The sequence below is a fragment of the Dermacentor silvarum genome, chromosome 3 (assembly GCF_013339745.2).
Source record: "Dermacentor silvarum isolate Dsil-2018 chromosome 3, BIME_Dsil_1.4, whole genome shotgun sequence".
NCBI classification, from domain to species: domain Eukaryota; kingdom Metazoa; phylum Arthropoda; class Arachnida; order Ixodida; family Ixodidae; genus Dermacentor; species Dermacentor silvarum.
This window is the reverse complement of record NC_051156.1, coordinates 25,421,867-25,439,335: the sequence shown is the minus strand read 5'-3', so window position 1 is coordinate 25,439,335 and position 17,469 is coordinate 25,421,867. Positions and strand designations below refer to the sequence as shown.

Sequence of the window (17,469 nt, the reverse complement as noted above, 5' to 3'; positions counted from 1 at the left end):
CTGCGCCTACATCAGTGTCTATGCTGACGATAAACAAGTCTAGTATGGACTGGAAAGTTGTCGTTATGTATGTCGGTGTAGTAATGACGTTATTATAGCCACAAGCGTAAAGTTTGTTAAGGAATTCTCAGGAGGTCAAATTATGCTTCAGAAGGTTTATGTTAAAGTCGCTGCCTATTAGAGACTGATGAAATGTGGAGTATTCTAATATTTCTTCAATAAATTCCAAGAATGCACTCATATCACCAGACGGTAGGTGGTAAAATGCCACGTACATGTTGATATTGCTCTTTATGCAAAGCACTTCATAATCAGCTGTAATGCACGTAAATTCCGGGACTATGTTGCAGAGCATGTGTTTTTTTTTACTTGCATTGCCACTCTGCCACCACGGGAGGCCACTTCGATTGATGAAATAGTGATTGTAGTTAATCATATTTAACATTCCTTCATGATACCACGTTTCAGTTGGCATCATCACGTCGAACAGGAAGTTGAATTCGTTAAAAAACGTGCTTAACTCATCTAGCTTAGGGGTGGCGGAACATACATTGAGGTGAATCGTAGTGAACATGCCCTGCGACTGTGCCGGAAGTTTAAGTTCACATGGCAGACATAATTCTTGATACAGCATCACGTGTACAAGAAAAGGTAACACAGAATATAACCACAAGCACCCTAGGCAATCTTGCCAAAGTCAGAATCTGTTTCGATGCACACCACTTGACCGGACTGTGTCTTGTGCGTGAAAATCCTTCCATTCTTCATCCACACAAACTGCCACTGATTCAACACATTTGATTAGTCCTGCGCCTACTGGCTGTCACCGCTGCCAAATGTTCCGTCGACCGCTTCCTTTTGTACTCTAACTGATGCACTGTGGGTACCTTCCGGGTGGTGCCGATGCATTGCCTGCCGTGACCCTCCGGTGGAGGGCACCGGCGCGGCAAGTCTCCGAGTTGCAGTGGGTAGCTGTCGGGCTGCTTCCAATGCTGCGCCGCTTTCAGGCTTCCAGTGAAGGACACCCTCGTGCCTAGTGGTTTCTTGCGGTGAGTCTCAGGCTATGTGCAGTACAACACGTTTGATTAGTCCTGCGCCTACTGGCTGTCACCGCTGCCAAATGTTCTGTTGACCACCTCCTTTTGTACTCTCACTGATGCACTGTGGGTAGCTTCTGGGTGGTGCCGATGCGTTGCCTGCCGTGACCCTCCGGTGGAGGGCACCGTCGTGGCAAGTCTCCGAATCGCAGTGGGTAGCTGCCGGGCTGCTTCCGATGCTGCGCCGCTTTCAGGCTTCCAGTGAAGGACACCCTCGTGCCTAGCGGTTTCTTGTGGTGAGTCTCAGGCTATGTGCAGTACAACAACACATTTGTTAGTCCTGTGCCTACTGGCTGTCACCGCTGCCAAATGTCGATGTTTGACAAGGGATGTCTGGCCCAAGAGGTAGTCATTTAGGTAAAAAATATCTCTATAAAAGAAAACAATAAGTTTCGGAGAGCTCCAGCTTCGCCAGGCAAGAGGTACTTATTTGGGGCAATCATTTTTGCAATTTCATTGTCAGAACTGGCAGACTTGCAAGGCTCACAGGAGTCATCGATGGAAAAAGTCTCAATGCAGCATTCTGTTAAAGCACTTATCTTGGCCAGGCATATTCACTATGGTAGCACTTGCTTTGTGAGGCCAAAATTCACTACAGGGAAGCATATACAGTTGCATACCTGCCAACTCTTCCAAATCTTCCGTAAAATGTATGAATTTGGACCCCTCTTATGATACTGCGAATGTCGACTCAATTTTTATGAAAAATTGGATTTATTCGCGAAATATATTTGAAATTCCTAATAAAACCACACCGTTGCTGGTGGACAGGGGCACCATTTAACATAGGGTGTTCGCATTCATTGTTTTCAGAGTAAGGACAACCTTTTTCAATCTGTAACATTGCTTGGCTTGGTGCACGTCGTTGGGTCGTCCACCGTGGACACTGGTTGTTGTTACTCTCAGCACAGTGATTTCTTGTCACTAGGCCTTCTTTCGTGAGTATACCCTGTTGTGTTTGCCTCGCTTTCTTTTTTGTGTGACCAGCTGCTGCATCCAGCTCAGTGTGGCTCTGGCACTGCGGCGTTTCGTAGCCGTAGCGGCTTACAAGTGTGATGGCGTGCTCGAAGCCTCATCAGTACTTCCAAGTGTTTTTGAGGTTGTACTCAACACAATTCCCGCGCTTCGTGCCGTCCAAGAAAGGGCCCAAGTTCGGCTTTTGCACCGCGGTTCTTGCAATGTGAACATTTGCATGGTTGCAAGGCTGACATCAATGTCCACATCGCTTCGAAAAAACACCAGGGAGACGTACGAGCCGCAGACAACCAGACAAGCCTGGTAAGTATTATACGAAGTGACAGCGACTTAGGCGGGATTCACGCCGAATACCTCTTCACAGCATGTTTAGTTGAACACAACAACCCGCTGAGTGTCAGTGATCACGCTGGACTACTTTTCCGGAGAATGTTTCCCAGGTGCGACGAAGCTAAGCGCTACGCTTGTGAACGAATGAAGACGATGTCAATTGTTCAGGAAATGGCCGCCAATGCCGTTGCATCGTTTACTGGATGCGCTAACACAACAGCCAATTTTGATCGCTGTGGATGGGAGTAGCACTAGGGATATGCACCTTTACCCCATTGTAGTCGAAAGCCGCGTTCTTTGCATCGGGACAATCCAAGGAGAAGGGACCAGTCAGGAGATCAGAAATCTGATTCTGGACGAGTTGAAGTCCCGGAATTGGCCTGTAGGAAACCTGTTGGCTATGTCTTCGGACTGCTAATGCCATGGTCGGCACGAAAAACTGCATCACTAGAGTGCTGAGAGAAGCTCAGCCAAGTTTGATTAGGGTTGGTTGCCCGTGCCATCTCATAAACTTGGCCGTCTAGAAAGCAACTTCACGTCTCCTGTTAAGGTTGATGAGATTTTGGTTGACATATTTTTTATCTCGAGAAAAGCTTGTAATCCAAAGACCGAACGAAAGAGTTCCAAAAGATGCACGACGTCAAGATAAGGAAGATCTTAAAGCATTCGCCAACGCGTTGGCTTTCTTTGGGAAAGTGCTTGAACAGGTTACTTGACCAGTGGAAATTCAGGGAAAACACGGGGAATGCGGGAGATACGATTAGCAAAACGAGAACAAGGTGAGAGCAGGAGCCAACGTTTCGACAAGTGGACTTGTCTAAACGTTTGCTCATCGTTTTGACCAGCCACTCAGCTTTTAAGAAAAAATTTTTTTGTATGAAACAAAAAAGTGTGACAAGCAGAGATCGTTTTTGGAGTCGTACCAAATCTCATAGACATCTGGACCAACCCCCAAGAGCCATGCACAAACCCCCAGGACTGCTGCGGGTCTTTGCCAAAAAAAGCACCGATGGCAATGGACCCTCACCAAAGAGGGAAGGAAGTAACTTTGTAGCTCAAGCTAAAAAGCAGAAAGTTCAGATTGAGGAATCTGAAAGTAGTCACGTGTCCCGTGAGGAGCACCTGTATTATTTCTTATCAGAGCTGAGCAGGGCGTGCTGTCTCTTCATATGAAGTTGTGGGGGATGCGCGACTCTCCCGCGTCCCCTGATGTTTTCCCCACATGGCTTTCGTCTCCTGTAATCCGGCTTTGCCGCGTAGCTTTACGGCTGCGGAGTTGCAGCGCATTACTAGAGATGGCGCTAGTGTTGCGCTGCTAACGCCAACTGACGGCGGGGGGGGGGGGGGGGGGGGGGGTTACGTGGGCGCAAAAGGGAGAAGACGGTTCCTATTTCGGGTTGTGATCGGTGAGCGATGCGGACGTCCCGCGCGTGCGCCGATCCACGCTTCGCAAGACTGCAGTGGCGCACCGACGGGGGGGGGATTCGGGGGTTGTAACCCCCCCCTGAGGCCAACCTAACCCCCCCTTTTGTTTAACCCCTTTTCTTTCCTTGCGCATTCGAGTACTGCAACTAACATGTATGACGCGCAATCGTCTGCACACTCGCAAAAAGCGCATTTTTTTGACAATTTCCCGTGAAGAAATCGTAATTAGTGCTGTTTAGATGGTATTGGCAAACTGTCAACCCCCCCCTGGCCGAGATCCTGGGTGCGCTACTGCAAGACTGTCTCGCATGGCTAGGAGCAGGGCACTGGTATGGACGAGCACGGATCGTTCGAACGCACCACCGCTCGCGTGGCCATACATGTGAACGACAACGCAATGGTGTCATAGCATGGGGCAAACATATTCGCTCGCTATCCGGTCGCGGTGAGTCGGACTTCCTTGATTTGTCACGTGCCCATGTGAATGTTCTACAGGTAGTAATTCGGCTAGCATGTATTAGTGTATGAAAGGTGCAATAAATGTCCTTTTGATTGTTTACTGTGTTGTCGTTCCTTTGTCCCAAGAGCACGTGTGAGACCCCACAAAGTATAGCACCGCTTGCTGAGTAGACGCATTGCCTTCTTCAGGCTTCTCAGATATTCATGTGCTGAGGGGCCTCTTGAACCAACTTCTCGAGGATCTCCTGACTATTTGTACGCCCAGGTGTGCTCAAGGGATGTCAGTCATTGCTCTCAGTTATCTATGGAGCCGCAGAGAATCAAAAAGGTGATGTAGACATAGTCATTGGCAGCACAACCTATTCTGTTGTTGAAACACTGAGTGCTACTGAGAGGCAGCAGTTCTTTCTGCTGTTCGTTGGGGGGGTACGCTCTGCGTGAGGCTAGGGCTGAAGGCAAGCTCCGGATCTAGCCACACACAGTCGTTCCATCGTACTCCCCAACCCGTAGCGCGTGCAATCGCAGCTACGTAAGAAATGTAGTCAAGAATTCGACGAAAGTATGTCTGGTCAGGTAACATGATGACGAAGAAATTGCGGTCACTGACCAAGTCAGTGGTGAAAATAACACAGACGTTTCGGGCCCGTACGGGTTCCGAAATTGTTGACTTCACAAGGTCACCGCTGCACCGGTTATCAGGTTACCTACACCAAGTGTTGGGCCCGCTCGCCGGCAAGACAGCAACGCACATTTAGAATTCTTCAGCCTTTGTGGAAAAAGTGCGCGACATTTCCTTCGATGAAGACGACGTTATAGTGTCATTTGACGTGAAGTCGCCCTTCACTTCAGTGCCTGTTGACCTGGTCGTAGCAACTGCAGAGATGTCCTGCTGGCCGACGACACACTCGCTGAGTGCACCCCTTTGGAGGTACAGGACATTTGCGAGCTTTTGGAGTTTTGTTTGAGCAACACCTACTTCACTTTCGGCAAACAGATTTACAGGCAGATCAACAGAACTGCCATGGGTGCTTCCATTTCCATTACTACCGCCAACTTTGTCATGGAGGTTATTGAACAGAAGGCCCTCGCTATTGAACAGAAGGCCCTCGCTGACTTCGCCCTCACGCCAGAGGTTTTCATCCGCTACGTAGATGACTGCTTCTGCATTGTGCGAAGGCAGGACGCTTCACGCCTCCCGAGTCTTCTCAACTCAGCAGAACCAGCCATACAATTTACTACAGAATACGAGTGTGACAACAGCCTCCCCTTCCTTGACGTCCTCGTACGGCGAAGTGGAACGTGACTCACATTTGCCGTGCACAGGAAGGCGACTCATACTGGCTGGTACTTAAAATTCAATTTATGTCACCCTGCTTGCCACAAGCAATCCGTTGTCTCATCTCTCGTGACGCTGGCCGCACGCATCTGCTCAAGTGACGACAAAATGCTGAAGAACGAACTGAAGACAATTCATCACGAATTATCCAGACACGGGTACCCAAAGACGTTTATTAACAAAATGGAAGCTCGTGTCCTCCATCCCAAGCCATCTCAAGGTAAGTCGTTCACAAAACGGGCTGGCGTCCCATATGTGGCTGGCGTCAGTGAAGCCCTTAGCCGCATATTCTCAAGATACGGTCTTAGAATAGCGCACATGCCATCCAACAAGCTGAGAAATCAGCTTGTTAATGTAAACGATCGGCTTGAAAGCAAGAATTACCCCAGTGTTGTTTACAAGGTGCCATGCGCAGACTGCAGCTGCAGTTACATCGGAGAAACTGGCAAATTCACAAGAAGATTAAAGGAGTACCAAAGGGACGTCTCCAACAAGAAAAAAGCCTCGAGCACCCTTGCTGAACACGTCGACAATTGCAGTCACTGCATCGATTGGGAAAACGCTGCTATAATTTCCAAGGAAAAAAATCCCATGACGCAACTTTTGTTTAAATCATTATTTATTCAAACGACGGACTACAGTATCAACAGGACTGATGGAAATCTGCCTGCCAACTACACCCGTTCTCTACGTCACATTTTGGCATAAAAACGATTTGCGGCTCTTGCCCGCTTTTAGTGTGATCAAGGAACCCGTACGGGTCCCGAAACATCTCTGTGTTATTTTCACCATCGACTTGGTCAGTGACCGCAATTTCTTCATCGTCAGCTACGTAGGGTTCGGGCGAATAAGTCAACTCGACATTTATTGCTGCGGGCAATAAAGCACACTTGCAGAGGGAAGTCCACTCTGTAATAAGTGATAAATAGGCTTGCCTTGTTGCCTGTGATAGTCACGCAAGCGAGGTCACTCACGGGTTACAGCAAGTAAAATCCGTTCCGGCAGGTTCGAGGTAGGGACACCAGACAGAGCGGGTCTCCCGCGGTGGCGCTCTTTTTACTTTTTGCAAGGAGAATGTCCTCCTCGCACGTCAGATACCTTCTTCCTCCGAGCCGGGGGGGAAGGGTATGCGCGTCGCGAGAGGCTAGGGAGAACTGGGAGAGTGCTTAGTGGCCCTCTCGCCTGTCTACCATGGCTCCCGATGTGTCCGCAATGTGCGAACGTGGCGACGTGAGTCCGCGGCAAAACATGGGCATGTGTGCTCCCCACATCCTCCTCTCCTTATGCCCCCCATATGTTGAGGCTGGCACCTAGGGACGCCCAAGGGATTCGGGCGCTTGTTTGCCTAAGTGAAGCGTGCAGTGTCGGGCTGGTGGTGCTGTAGCCCTCAGCTGGCGGACACTTGATGTCGACTCGGAGGCGGCTGGTCAACTGCACTGCTCGGGCATAGTCAGGGCTCGAAGGTGGCTCTCAGTGCTGCGCTCCAGGTGTCTGGTGCGCTAGAGGCATCTGACGGCCGCCGACTAGTGGTTCGTGCAGCAGCAAGGCCGCCAGTGCGTCAGTTTTGCCCGCGAGTACTGCAGGCAGTTCGCACGACCGTGTCTCGTCTTGCTCTGCTCCTGGAAATTGCATTTGTCAACTGCACAGAGCGACACTGTGATCAGCAGCATAGTTGTCTGGGTCCGGGAACACCGTCGACGCCCGTTATGAATGGAATGGCCGCTCGCATCATCATCAAACAGCACAAGATAATCACCGCACTGGCTCTCACAGCAGTTTTTGGTCAAACCACACACTGCATACCCACACGTCAAATGTTCACGCCACCTTCCCGTCGTGGCCTGTGAGGGTACTTTAAGACGGGAGTGTCGACTCGTCATCCATACTCGGCGCTCCGCTGTCACTAGACGTTCGCTTCCCCGGCAGGAGCTACCAAGGTGCCAGCACAACGCGGCTGTATGCTAATGCGGTATGCAACACCATTCGGACTAACGAATGTTCCTCGCAGTCGTCGGGTTATGCAACTAGCAGTCAGATTACTTCCGCCTGCTACGCAAGTTGTAGCGTGGCTGCAGGCTCGCCGTTTGGTTCTGACTGCTCCCTTTCACCGATCGCGGTTGAGGGAGGGCCTGATCGTTCTTGCGAGGCTCAGAGGAGAAGGCAGCGGCGCATGCGCAGAGTACAAGTCTTGAACGCGCAGTCACTTTATCGATAAAGCGTGCGCTTTGAAAAGGGGGGGGGACAAGCGCGGCGCGTATCTGCTAGTTTGTAGTGACTGCGGCTGTCCGTGCACCTGGGGAGTACTACATACGCGGGTCGCGCGCTTTATTTTGGCGGTAATCTGCGCGCGGTATCTTGATAGCGATCCGCAGACGGCTAATACCTTTGTACGCGCTGTGTTTTTGCCACTCAGTTTCCGTTGAAGCGATAGACAGTACAAAGATCACTGCTTGCTGCTGCTGGTGCCGCACTTTCATACGCCAGCGTTTTGACGGTTAGTGTCAGAGGTCATCGAGTGTGCTGTGTTTGCTTGGGCGCGCTGACAACATGCTTGATAATTAAATTAGTAAGCAAATGTTTGCAAGTTTATACGGCCAATAAAACTACTATCCTTACTTCATATAGCTGTCTACTAATTTTCTATTGCAATCGATGCTTTGCCGTTCGGGCGACACTGCGCCTCTTTCTTTTTTTCTTCTTTTTACGTTTAGTGCGAGTATAAGCGCTGCTGCGCATGGCGGCTATTGATTCTGATTGCGAGTGAATCCGGCTTAGCCTCACTTCGGTTACTGAGTAAATTATTTTTATTTATGACTGCTGCAGGCATGTGGGGATGTTTCCATCCCTAATAAATGTTGTAAATTATTAGAACAGTTTTTGGTTGGTTTTTTTTGTGAGTCGTTAGCATTGCCTACTGGAAACAGTAGCAATACTCAGACACACAACATTCATGTGCATTTCACACGCCGCTGATAAAAGACTCTGCTGAAGGGGCCACTGAAGACTGCAGGTTTTTCTTTTTCAGGGTCAAACAAGCACGCAAAGCAATTTGAAGAGAGGTGAACATTCTTCTTCTTTTGGGGTTTTATGTGCCAAAACCAGTTCTGATTATGAGACACGCCGTAGTGGAGGGCTCCGGATTAATTTTGATCACCTGGGGTTGTTTAACGTGCAGTAAAACGCAAGCACACGGGCATTTTTGCATTTTGCCTGCATCAAAATACGGCCGCCGCGGCCGGAATTCGATCCCGCGATCTCGTCTTCAGCAGCGCAACGCCTTAGCTGACTGAGCCACCGCGGCGGAGAAGGGAACATCATCATCATCATCAGCCTATATTTTATGTTCACTGCAGGATGAAGGCCTCTCCCTGCGATCTCCAATTATCCCTGTATTCCAAGCGTATTCCAACTTGCAGGCGCAAGTAGGAATACGCTAGCGCAAGGCAGAGGTAATTGGAGGTGAACATAGAGCAACATATTCATTCTCCAGGCATAACCTATCCTTACAATTAGAAATAATTGTTACTTGGCTAAATCCTTCTCTTTAAAAAATGTAACAAACTTATTCCTGTGTATATATTTAAATATATTGTATGTGTGTGTATAGTGTTCACAGTCGAAATTAAAAAAACCGTTGAAGTGAGAAAAAATGCTTATGAGGTAGCCGCCGCTGGCGCTTCTAATGCGCTTGTCGTCCTATGGTCAGGATTTGCAGAAATAAAGCGAAAGTGTGAATGTAAAGCCGTGCACGTCCGCGCTGATGCAGTAAGCTTTCAGCCACAATAAAATTTTTAGTGAAACGTTGAGGCAACTCTAAAGAAACCGCAAGTGATGTGGGCAACAGAACTCTGGTGATGACACTTTGGCGCGAAATGGGGGGGAGAGGGGGGGGGGGGCAGGCTTCGGATTTCCGGGGGGGGGGGGGCTCGAGCCCCAGAGCAGTCGTAGTCGGCGCCTATGCTATATATCGTCATTCTGCAGTGCGCGTGACTCCCGTGATGTTGACGACAAACGACCGATGTCGGTGTTATGATTTATGTGGTTCGTTTGCAATAAAAGCCACTTTTGGTTCGGGACTGGCTTGGAGCAAGAATGTAATGCACTGCACAACTTGTGACATTTGTGTGTAAAAAGTAAACAACCTTTATTAAGTTTGACACAATCTTGAAGAAACAGGTTGGTAAGTGCGCTCTTTTATTTTTTTTATAATCTCAGGAAACTGTTAGAGAACTGCGGAATTTTCATGTGGTAACTTTTTTACTTTAGTTCTTTCATTCAAGTTATCAAACCGTTTTGCAATCCCCCTTCGAGATAACCGGGATCAAGCTTGTTGTAATTGCTTCTGTGACTGGGTTAACTCGGTGTAGAGATAAGTGGTGGACATAATATAATGAGGCCTCATTCATTCAGTCACAGCCCACTAGATGGGACAGCCTAATTTGTGCTGCTGAACGCAGGAGCTGTCGGTGGGCCCCGCTGATCCAGTGCGACTACTGCCCACTGCTGTTTCATGCCGACTGCTTGGAGTTCCCACTTGCCTCCCTGCCCACTGGCCGATGGATGTGCCCTAACCATGCAGAGAACTTCTTGGTAAGTTTGATCACTTTTAATTGGTTAGCCTTTAACAGGTTGGTATTGACTACTAGCAGTAGGAGAGCCTCGCACAGGAGGTGGCCTCTGGAGCCTTCAGGGCAGCATCATCCAGTGCCATGTAAGGAAAGTGCTGTCAGTCACCAAAATGCCAAGGTCCAAGGATCTGGGCTTGAATTGGAGCGTCAAGTGGAGTGAGCATGACATTACAGCAGAGTACTAGAATAAAGATAAAGCAGCATTGGCAATCATGCACTTTGCATTGCAACATTGAGAGTTGAAGAATGCTAGACGGAGAGGTGGAAGCATCAGAACTTCAAAGGATAGCAGAGAGTAGGGCCGCAACGTTTACGGTCACTCATAGTGAAGCACTCATTGTTTGGTGAAATGGGAGCATGCTGATACTAATGTAGAGCAAGTGTTGGATCTAATGATGATGCATGGCAGGGCACTACTGCCACGACAAGGCACATACATTGGGCGCTCGAATGTGCTTCAGTTTTCTTTTTTTACAGACAAGCTGTGTACGGCTAGGTCCTGGCGGATTGTGTCCACGGACAAAACGCCGCGTAGAACACCAATTAGAAAAAAGTGGGCCAATCCTGGGGATAGTGCAGAAAGGGTCCAAGCTCAGTGGCACATACCCCTGTGGGCTCGGGGACGTGCCCTTGAACTACCGTATTTACTCGCATAATGATCGCACTCGCGTAATGATCGCACCCCTAAATTTTGTCGTAAAAATTCGTTTTTTTTTTCCCCCCGCGTAATGATCGCACCCCGAACTTGCCGCAGCGATATGTCGTGTGCCAAGTCTAGCTGATGATCATCATGTTTACCATCTGTCGAACGTTACGTAAATAACTCTTCAAGACTCACCAAGTGAACTGCACACACCAAACAGATTCCTATTTTTTGCCAACCCTTGGCGGAAACGTGCCGTATTAGCATAGCAGTAAACACAAATGCCGTAGTTTTCACGACATGCCTGCCATGTGTTTCTACATCTGTGGCAGCTGAACGTGCCCATCTCTGTTTCTGTCCTCTATAAGCGGACATGGCTATGCTGTTGCCGCAAATTTACCGATTTAAATGAAATAATTCGTTATTTCGACGGAAGAAACTGTGTTCACGCGCGTGACGCACTCACGACCTCCATGACTCACGAGGAAAAACGCGATCGCTTAGCTCCGTCAGCCGCCATGTTTGTTTTGATCACGTGGTTTTGATATCCCGCAGTGTTACAGCGGCAGCCGCCTGTTGGTTGACTTGTTGTCATCCCGCAGCAACAAGCTGCCGACGTGTTCCCATAATTCCTGAAAAAGCCGCGTCTTTTCATCATTCCGTAACGTGGTGGCGTGCTTTGGTGTTGCTTGTTGGAGTGCCGGTTCACGATGGGGCGATACGCGAGTTTCACTGCCGCGTTTAAGCTGAAGGCGGTTGATTACGCGCTCGAGCACGGCAACCGCGCTGCCGGCAGACATTTCGGCGTCAACGAAATCAGAATTAGGTACTGGAAAAATCAGCGTGAGAAGCTCATGGCTACCAACAGCACGCGCCGGGCTTTCCGCGGACCGAAAACTGGCAAGTTCCCTCACGTTGAGAAGGCAGTCCTAGAATACGTGAAGGACATGCGCAAAGATGGTTGTGCAGTGTCGTTAGAAATGATACAGACGCAGGCACGCACAATTTCCCGGAGGCTGGGAATTGCCACAAAGGACTTCCGCGCTAGTTCCGGCTGGACGACACGCTTCAAGCGGCGAAACGGACTATCACTGAGGCGGCGGACGTCGTTGTGCCAGCGACTCCCATCCGCGTACGAAGACAAAGTCATCGACTTCCACAGATTTGTGACGCGAATACGCGAGAAGAACAGCTTCCTGTTGTCACAAATAGGCAACGCGGACCAAACACCTTTGACATTCGACATGCCTCGAAGCACTACCGTCAACGAAAAAGGTGCTCGTAGTGTCCTTGTAAAAACGTGTGGTGCGGAGAAGCAGCGATGCACCGTGATGCTCGCAGTGACGGCAGACGGGCGGAAGCTGCCGCCATATGTTATTCTAAAGCGGAAAACTATTCCGAAGGGAAAGTTTCCACGTGGGATCCACATCCGCGCTCAAGAGAAAGGGTGGATGACGGCGGAAATCATGGTAGACTGGATTAGAACAGTCTGGGGACGAGGAGCAGGAGCGCTTCTGCTTCCTTCACTGCTTGTGCTGGATAGCTTTCGAGGCCATCTCGTCGACAGTGTCCGTGTTGAACTTAAGGAGCGGCGCACGGAGCTTGCAGTGATCCCTGGGGGTCTAACGTCGCTGCTACAGCCTCTGGACGTATCACTGAACAAACCGTTCAAGGACAACGTTCGGAGGCTGTACGCAGAGTGGATGGCGGCGGGCGACCATGATTTCACGCCAAGCGGGAAAATCAGGAGACCGTCCGTGGAAGTCCTCTGCTCATGGATTGTCGAAGCGTGGAGTAGCATCTCCGACGAGGTGGTCGCCAACAGCTTCAAGAAGACGGGCATATCAAACGCGCTCGACGGAACGGAAGATAACCTTCTGTGGGACTGCGATGACACTGCCGGTTCTGACAAGGAATCGAGCGGCGACGTCACTGACGCCAGTGATGCTTCAGACTCTGAATGAAAGTTAGGGGGTCAGTGAATGAAAAAAATTAAAGGGCAATATGCAATGCATGTAGTTCCTGCGTAATGTGTGCGTTTATTACAAAGGTAAGCCTTACTCTACTTTTATTTTTGGTTATGTTCATGATAGCTACCGTAAGAATTCTGATACGCGACTTGTTTGCGTTTTTGGTGCTCAAAATATTATTTCGCGGAAAATTTACCCCTCGTAATGATCGCACCCCGAAATTTGCGTCAATTTAAAAAAAAAAAGTGTGATCATTATGCGAGTAAATACGGTACCCTTGTCACACGTCGGACCCAAAGAGACAAAAACAATGCGCCGCGGAGCGATGAACGCTGTTGCCCAAACGCTAGTGGATATAAGGATGCGTGTCGAAACTTCAGTGATAAAACGTCTGATTGGTCTACCAACCAATAGCCGTGTCTCGTTCTCTCTTGACATAGCCGTTTCCCAAGCGACGTTATCAGTTGCCTCTTGGACTCAGTATGGGTAAGACCCATGTCGCTCGCTCCCAAGAGGAAGTGCGCCTTCAAGGAGCGCCGGTGCGCTCAACAGCACGAATGGATGCGAAAGCGACGAGGAGCCGAACGTGCAGCGGCCCAGTGTGCTGCTGCTGATGGTGCAAGGTGGTGTGAATCTAGTTGCCTAAACTCACTTTCACTCGCTCCAGCGTGTGGCGACGCATCGAAGTTATGTGTTGTCTTTTCAACCATTTAACATAACCACCAAACTAAAATATTTAAAATATAATTAAACAAAACCAACAGCTTCGCTGGTCTTCCATCTTCACATAGCGGAAGGGCTCTGATTGTTTTTTATTGCGATAGCAATTATATGGACACGTCAAGCGGATCTCTGCCGTCGCCGTGAGGTTCCGTACAAAGTCCAAGGGCGATAAAATCATCGCCACGCGCCATATCTGCGAGTGAAAGCGCTTGTGGGACGCGCGCTATCATGGAGAGCGAACTCACTGCGGAGAGCAAACGCGATGTCGCGCGAAAGGCCGTGGGGGTATGGGAGGAAGAGAAGGGGGGCGACGCTGTGCTGCAGCACCAAATGCGTAACTTGCAACTGGGCGCAAGGGGAACTGGCGACTCAGTCTCGCACGCGAAAGGTGGAAAGCAGAAAGGCAGCGCAGGAGGGAGGGGGGGGGGGGGGCAGCTTCTACTCTGCCAAGAATTGCGCTTGTACTTTGCCCGGCTGCGGCGGTCGCCCGCACTGTATCTTGAAAACGATCTCCACACGGCTCTGACCTTTGCATGCGCTATGCATTCGCCGCTCAGTTTCCGTTGAAGCGATAGACCGCACGAACCTTCGCTCGCTGCGGCGCCTGCTGCCAGCGTTTTGACAGTGGTTGTCTGCGGTCATCGAGTGTGATGACCGCAGAAAACCACTGATGATGGTTGTTGCTTGTGTGCGCTGACACCGCGCTTGTTAATTCAGTTAGTAAGCGAATGTGTCCAAGTTTATGCAACCGATAAAACTACTATCCCTACTCCGAATACAGTCCCGCTACAACGAAATTCACGGGACACACGAAACATTTCGTTGTGGCGGAACTTCGTTGACTCGAATTGGTATGTATAGACCGTATTTTGGCGATACTAAGCACCCCCCCCCCCCTCTATTTTTGCGAAAAAAATTGGGGGAAAAGTTTGCATGCGAATCTAAGCACCCGCCTATTTGTTAAGAAGAGCGCGTAGCCAAGGCCGCCTCGTGACGCCCGCGAGCCGCACGTAGCCGGAGCCGTCGCACTCCCGAGGTGGCATGGCGTCCGCAGCGCGATCTCGCCGCACAGTCGGACTGCAGAGCCGCGCGGACTCGTGACGCCCGCGCGCAGCCGGAGCCGAGCGTCCCGGTGATTTTTCGAATCTAAGCACCCCCCCCCCTCCCCCTCACTTTGGGCATCGCGATCACGAAAAAAAGGGGGTGCTTAGAATCGAGTAAATACGGTACGTATGCCAAACGGCAAAGCCGCGAACGAAACCGAAACCATCGTCAGGGAAATCTTCGCAATGGCGGTGGGCGCAAAGGTTGAGATGTACCGAAGGCAGTCGATAAAGTGTCAACTTCACGAGAGAATGCATTTTCCGCCGCTGTTACAGCATTTTTCGTACATTGCGGCTGGCGCCTAATCCAATGCGAATGTGTCCAAGTTTATGTGTCCGACTGGTTGCGAAACACTCATTTTGCGGCACACGCACCTTTGAAATGAAGCGGTTTGAATTATCGCAATTTCACTGCATATTTATGACAAAGTCGGCAGGCTTACGCTTACCGGAAGTTTTATTTCCCGAAGTCGGTCAGCCTGGATTTCTTACGCTTCACGGCAAGCAAAGGCGTTACGTGAGTCTCAAAGTCCGTTAAAAGAGCCATTGCATTGTTGTGGGTACGGATAACTTTTCTGATGAGGCGAAAATGAACCATTGCTTTCAAAGCAGTCACCGGAGTCGGTGTGTCTAGCGGATAGTCATTTTCCCAAACGACGAGACGTTAGCATCTTGTTGACAACAGCGGCTGCGGCGCGGCCGCTATCTTGAAACGCAACGTGCACAAAGTGAGCGCCCGCGCGGGCCTCATCTTCAAAGCGATCTGCGATGGGGCACTAGATGGGATCTGCGATGGGGCACTACCGGCACTAGTTGCAAAGTGCAACTAGTGCCGGTAGACTCGTGTGCGCTGTGCTTTCGACGTTTAGTTCGCGGTGAAGCGAGTGACGGCACGGAGGTCAATTCGTTCGCTGTTATTGCCGCGTCTCACTCCAGCGTGTTGACACGGAGTTTCCGCGGTCATCGAGCGAGATCTGTTCATGTTTATCTGTGTGCGTGTGACACCGTGCCCGGTAATTTAGTTAGCGAATGTTTACAAGAAAACTACTATCTTTAGTTCGTATAGCTGTGTACTAACTTGCTATCGCAACCGATGCTTCGCCTTGCGGGCGAAACTGCGAGATTTTTCCTTTTGCTTTCTGCCTCGGTGATCGTATGTGCCTTCACCTCGAGAGAGAGAAGTTTACGCTTCTTCATTGGCGTAGGCATTTCACCCGGACACACACCACAGAAAACGGCAGCGATTGTGGGGATCCCCTGCAGTGTCGCGCAGGCGCGTGGTGATCACGCGTGGCTATGGATTGCAGTGGCTTAAACCGGTACTTTGAATTTGATTTCGTTCACGAAAACCTCGTTGAAGCGGACATACGATCGTCACAGCTTTGGAAGGGCCTTCTAATTTGACTACTCGGCAGTTTCAATTTCAATTCAGTCACAGTTTCGTTCTCGAAAAGTTCGTTGAAGCGGAAATACCGAATAAAACGCCTTCGTTATGAAGGGGACTTTTTTTGTATTACTTTCTATGGGCAGCTGACGGGGAATCCGAAAATCTTCGTTGTGGCGGAAATTTCGTTGTAGCGGCATTCATTGTAGGGGGATTCGACTGTAGCTCTCTACTAATTTGCTATTGCAATTTTGCTAGGCACTCTGATGATGTGCATGTCAACTTTGTTTTTTTCTCCATTCTTCTGCTCCTGTTTAAGTTATTAGAGCTGTGTGAATATTAAGAAATTTCATATACCAGTCTAATAATTATATTTTAGTTATTCATACTCGATTAAAAAATTAGGCACTCAAAATTTTTTAAATATTCGAAACAAATTGAACACAATAATACCTTAAAGGGAAACTGAGACATCCACCCAAATGGGTGGATGTCTCAGTTTCCCTTTAATTACTTATCTCCACCTAGCGGGTTTCCGCTGAATTATTACGTCACAATAATACCTTGTTAAGTTGAACTCGCATATCTTGAAAAATCGGCTGTCGAAATTTTTTGTGGCACTGAACCATTTCTCATATGTGCCATGTACTGTATTTATTGCCCTGTATTTATTGCGACGCTTTTGCGCGAGTTCGTGACAAGTCGTGTTTTGTTTGACAGTAGTGCTTTTCTGTCAAAGCACGTTTGGTAAGTTGCATTCATTATTATTAATGTCTCTGAGGATACTTTGGAACAACTTTAAGTTTTAGGAACGTTCTGTTAGGCAGAGGGCAGTGTTGGTCTCTTCTGATCGTGGTAGAGGCAGGTAAATTTTCAAGTTAATTTGATGTTTGCTTTCAGAAAAACGTTGCAGCTGAACGCTCGAGAAAGGATGGCGTTGTAGCGCCCACCGATGCCGATAAGCGGGGATGCTTAGGTCGGCGCTCTTGGCCGGCGCTTTGGGGCCGGTTGCGAATGACGACAACAATAAAGTTGGGCGGCGCGTGCTAACGGTGCAAGCACGGCACGCGCTAGTCCGTTCTGAAAACCTGCTGAGCTGCTGCTCTTGCTCTGGCGCTCCACTGTGACCCCTCGGTTCCCGACAGCGTCAGTGTTTTTTTTTTACTGTCGATTCTAATGTTTAGACTATCACAGGCCAGCGCCTGCATTTTTGTCACATTGGAGAGCAAGCACAACACGCGCCATATGCCCCAACTGGCTGGGATGCGCGGAGGCGAACCCCATCTGTTGGTGTTGCAAGAAACCCAGCGGTGCGCGCGAGCCAGTGTACAGCAGCAGCGCAGTCGGGAGAAGAGCTTAAAAAAGCTGTTCTGCTTTGTTACACTCCAGGCAGGGA

The 17,469-nt window shown here is 49.5% G+C and overlaps 1 protein-coding gene across 2 annotated transcripts in view; it reads left to right on the top strand.

Annotated features, from left to right (window-relative positions):
• The window catches only part of LOC119445389 (PHD finger protein 12), a 207,178-nt gene that overhangs the window by 19,226 nt on the left and 170,483 nt on the right, over window positions 1-17,469 (top strand). For both annotated transcript variants that reach the window (XM_049663251.1, XM_037709696.2), the window contains exon 4: window positions 10,080-10,212. In XM_049663251.1, the coding sequence (XP_049519208.1) occupies window positions 10,080-10,212 (133 nt within the window). The remainder of the gene's footprint in view (window positions 1-10,079; window positions 10,213-17,469) is intronic.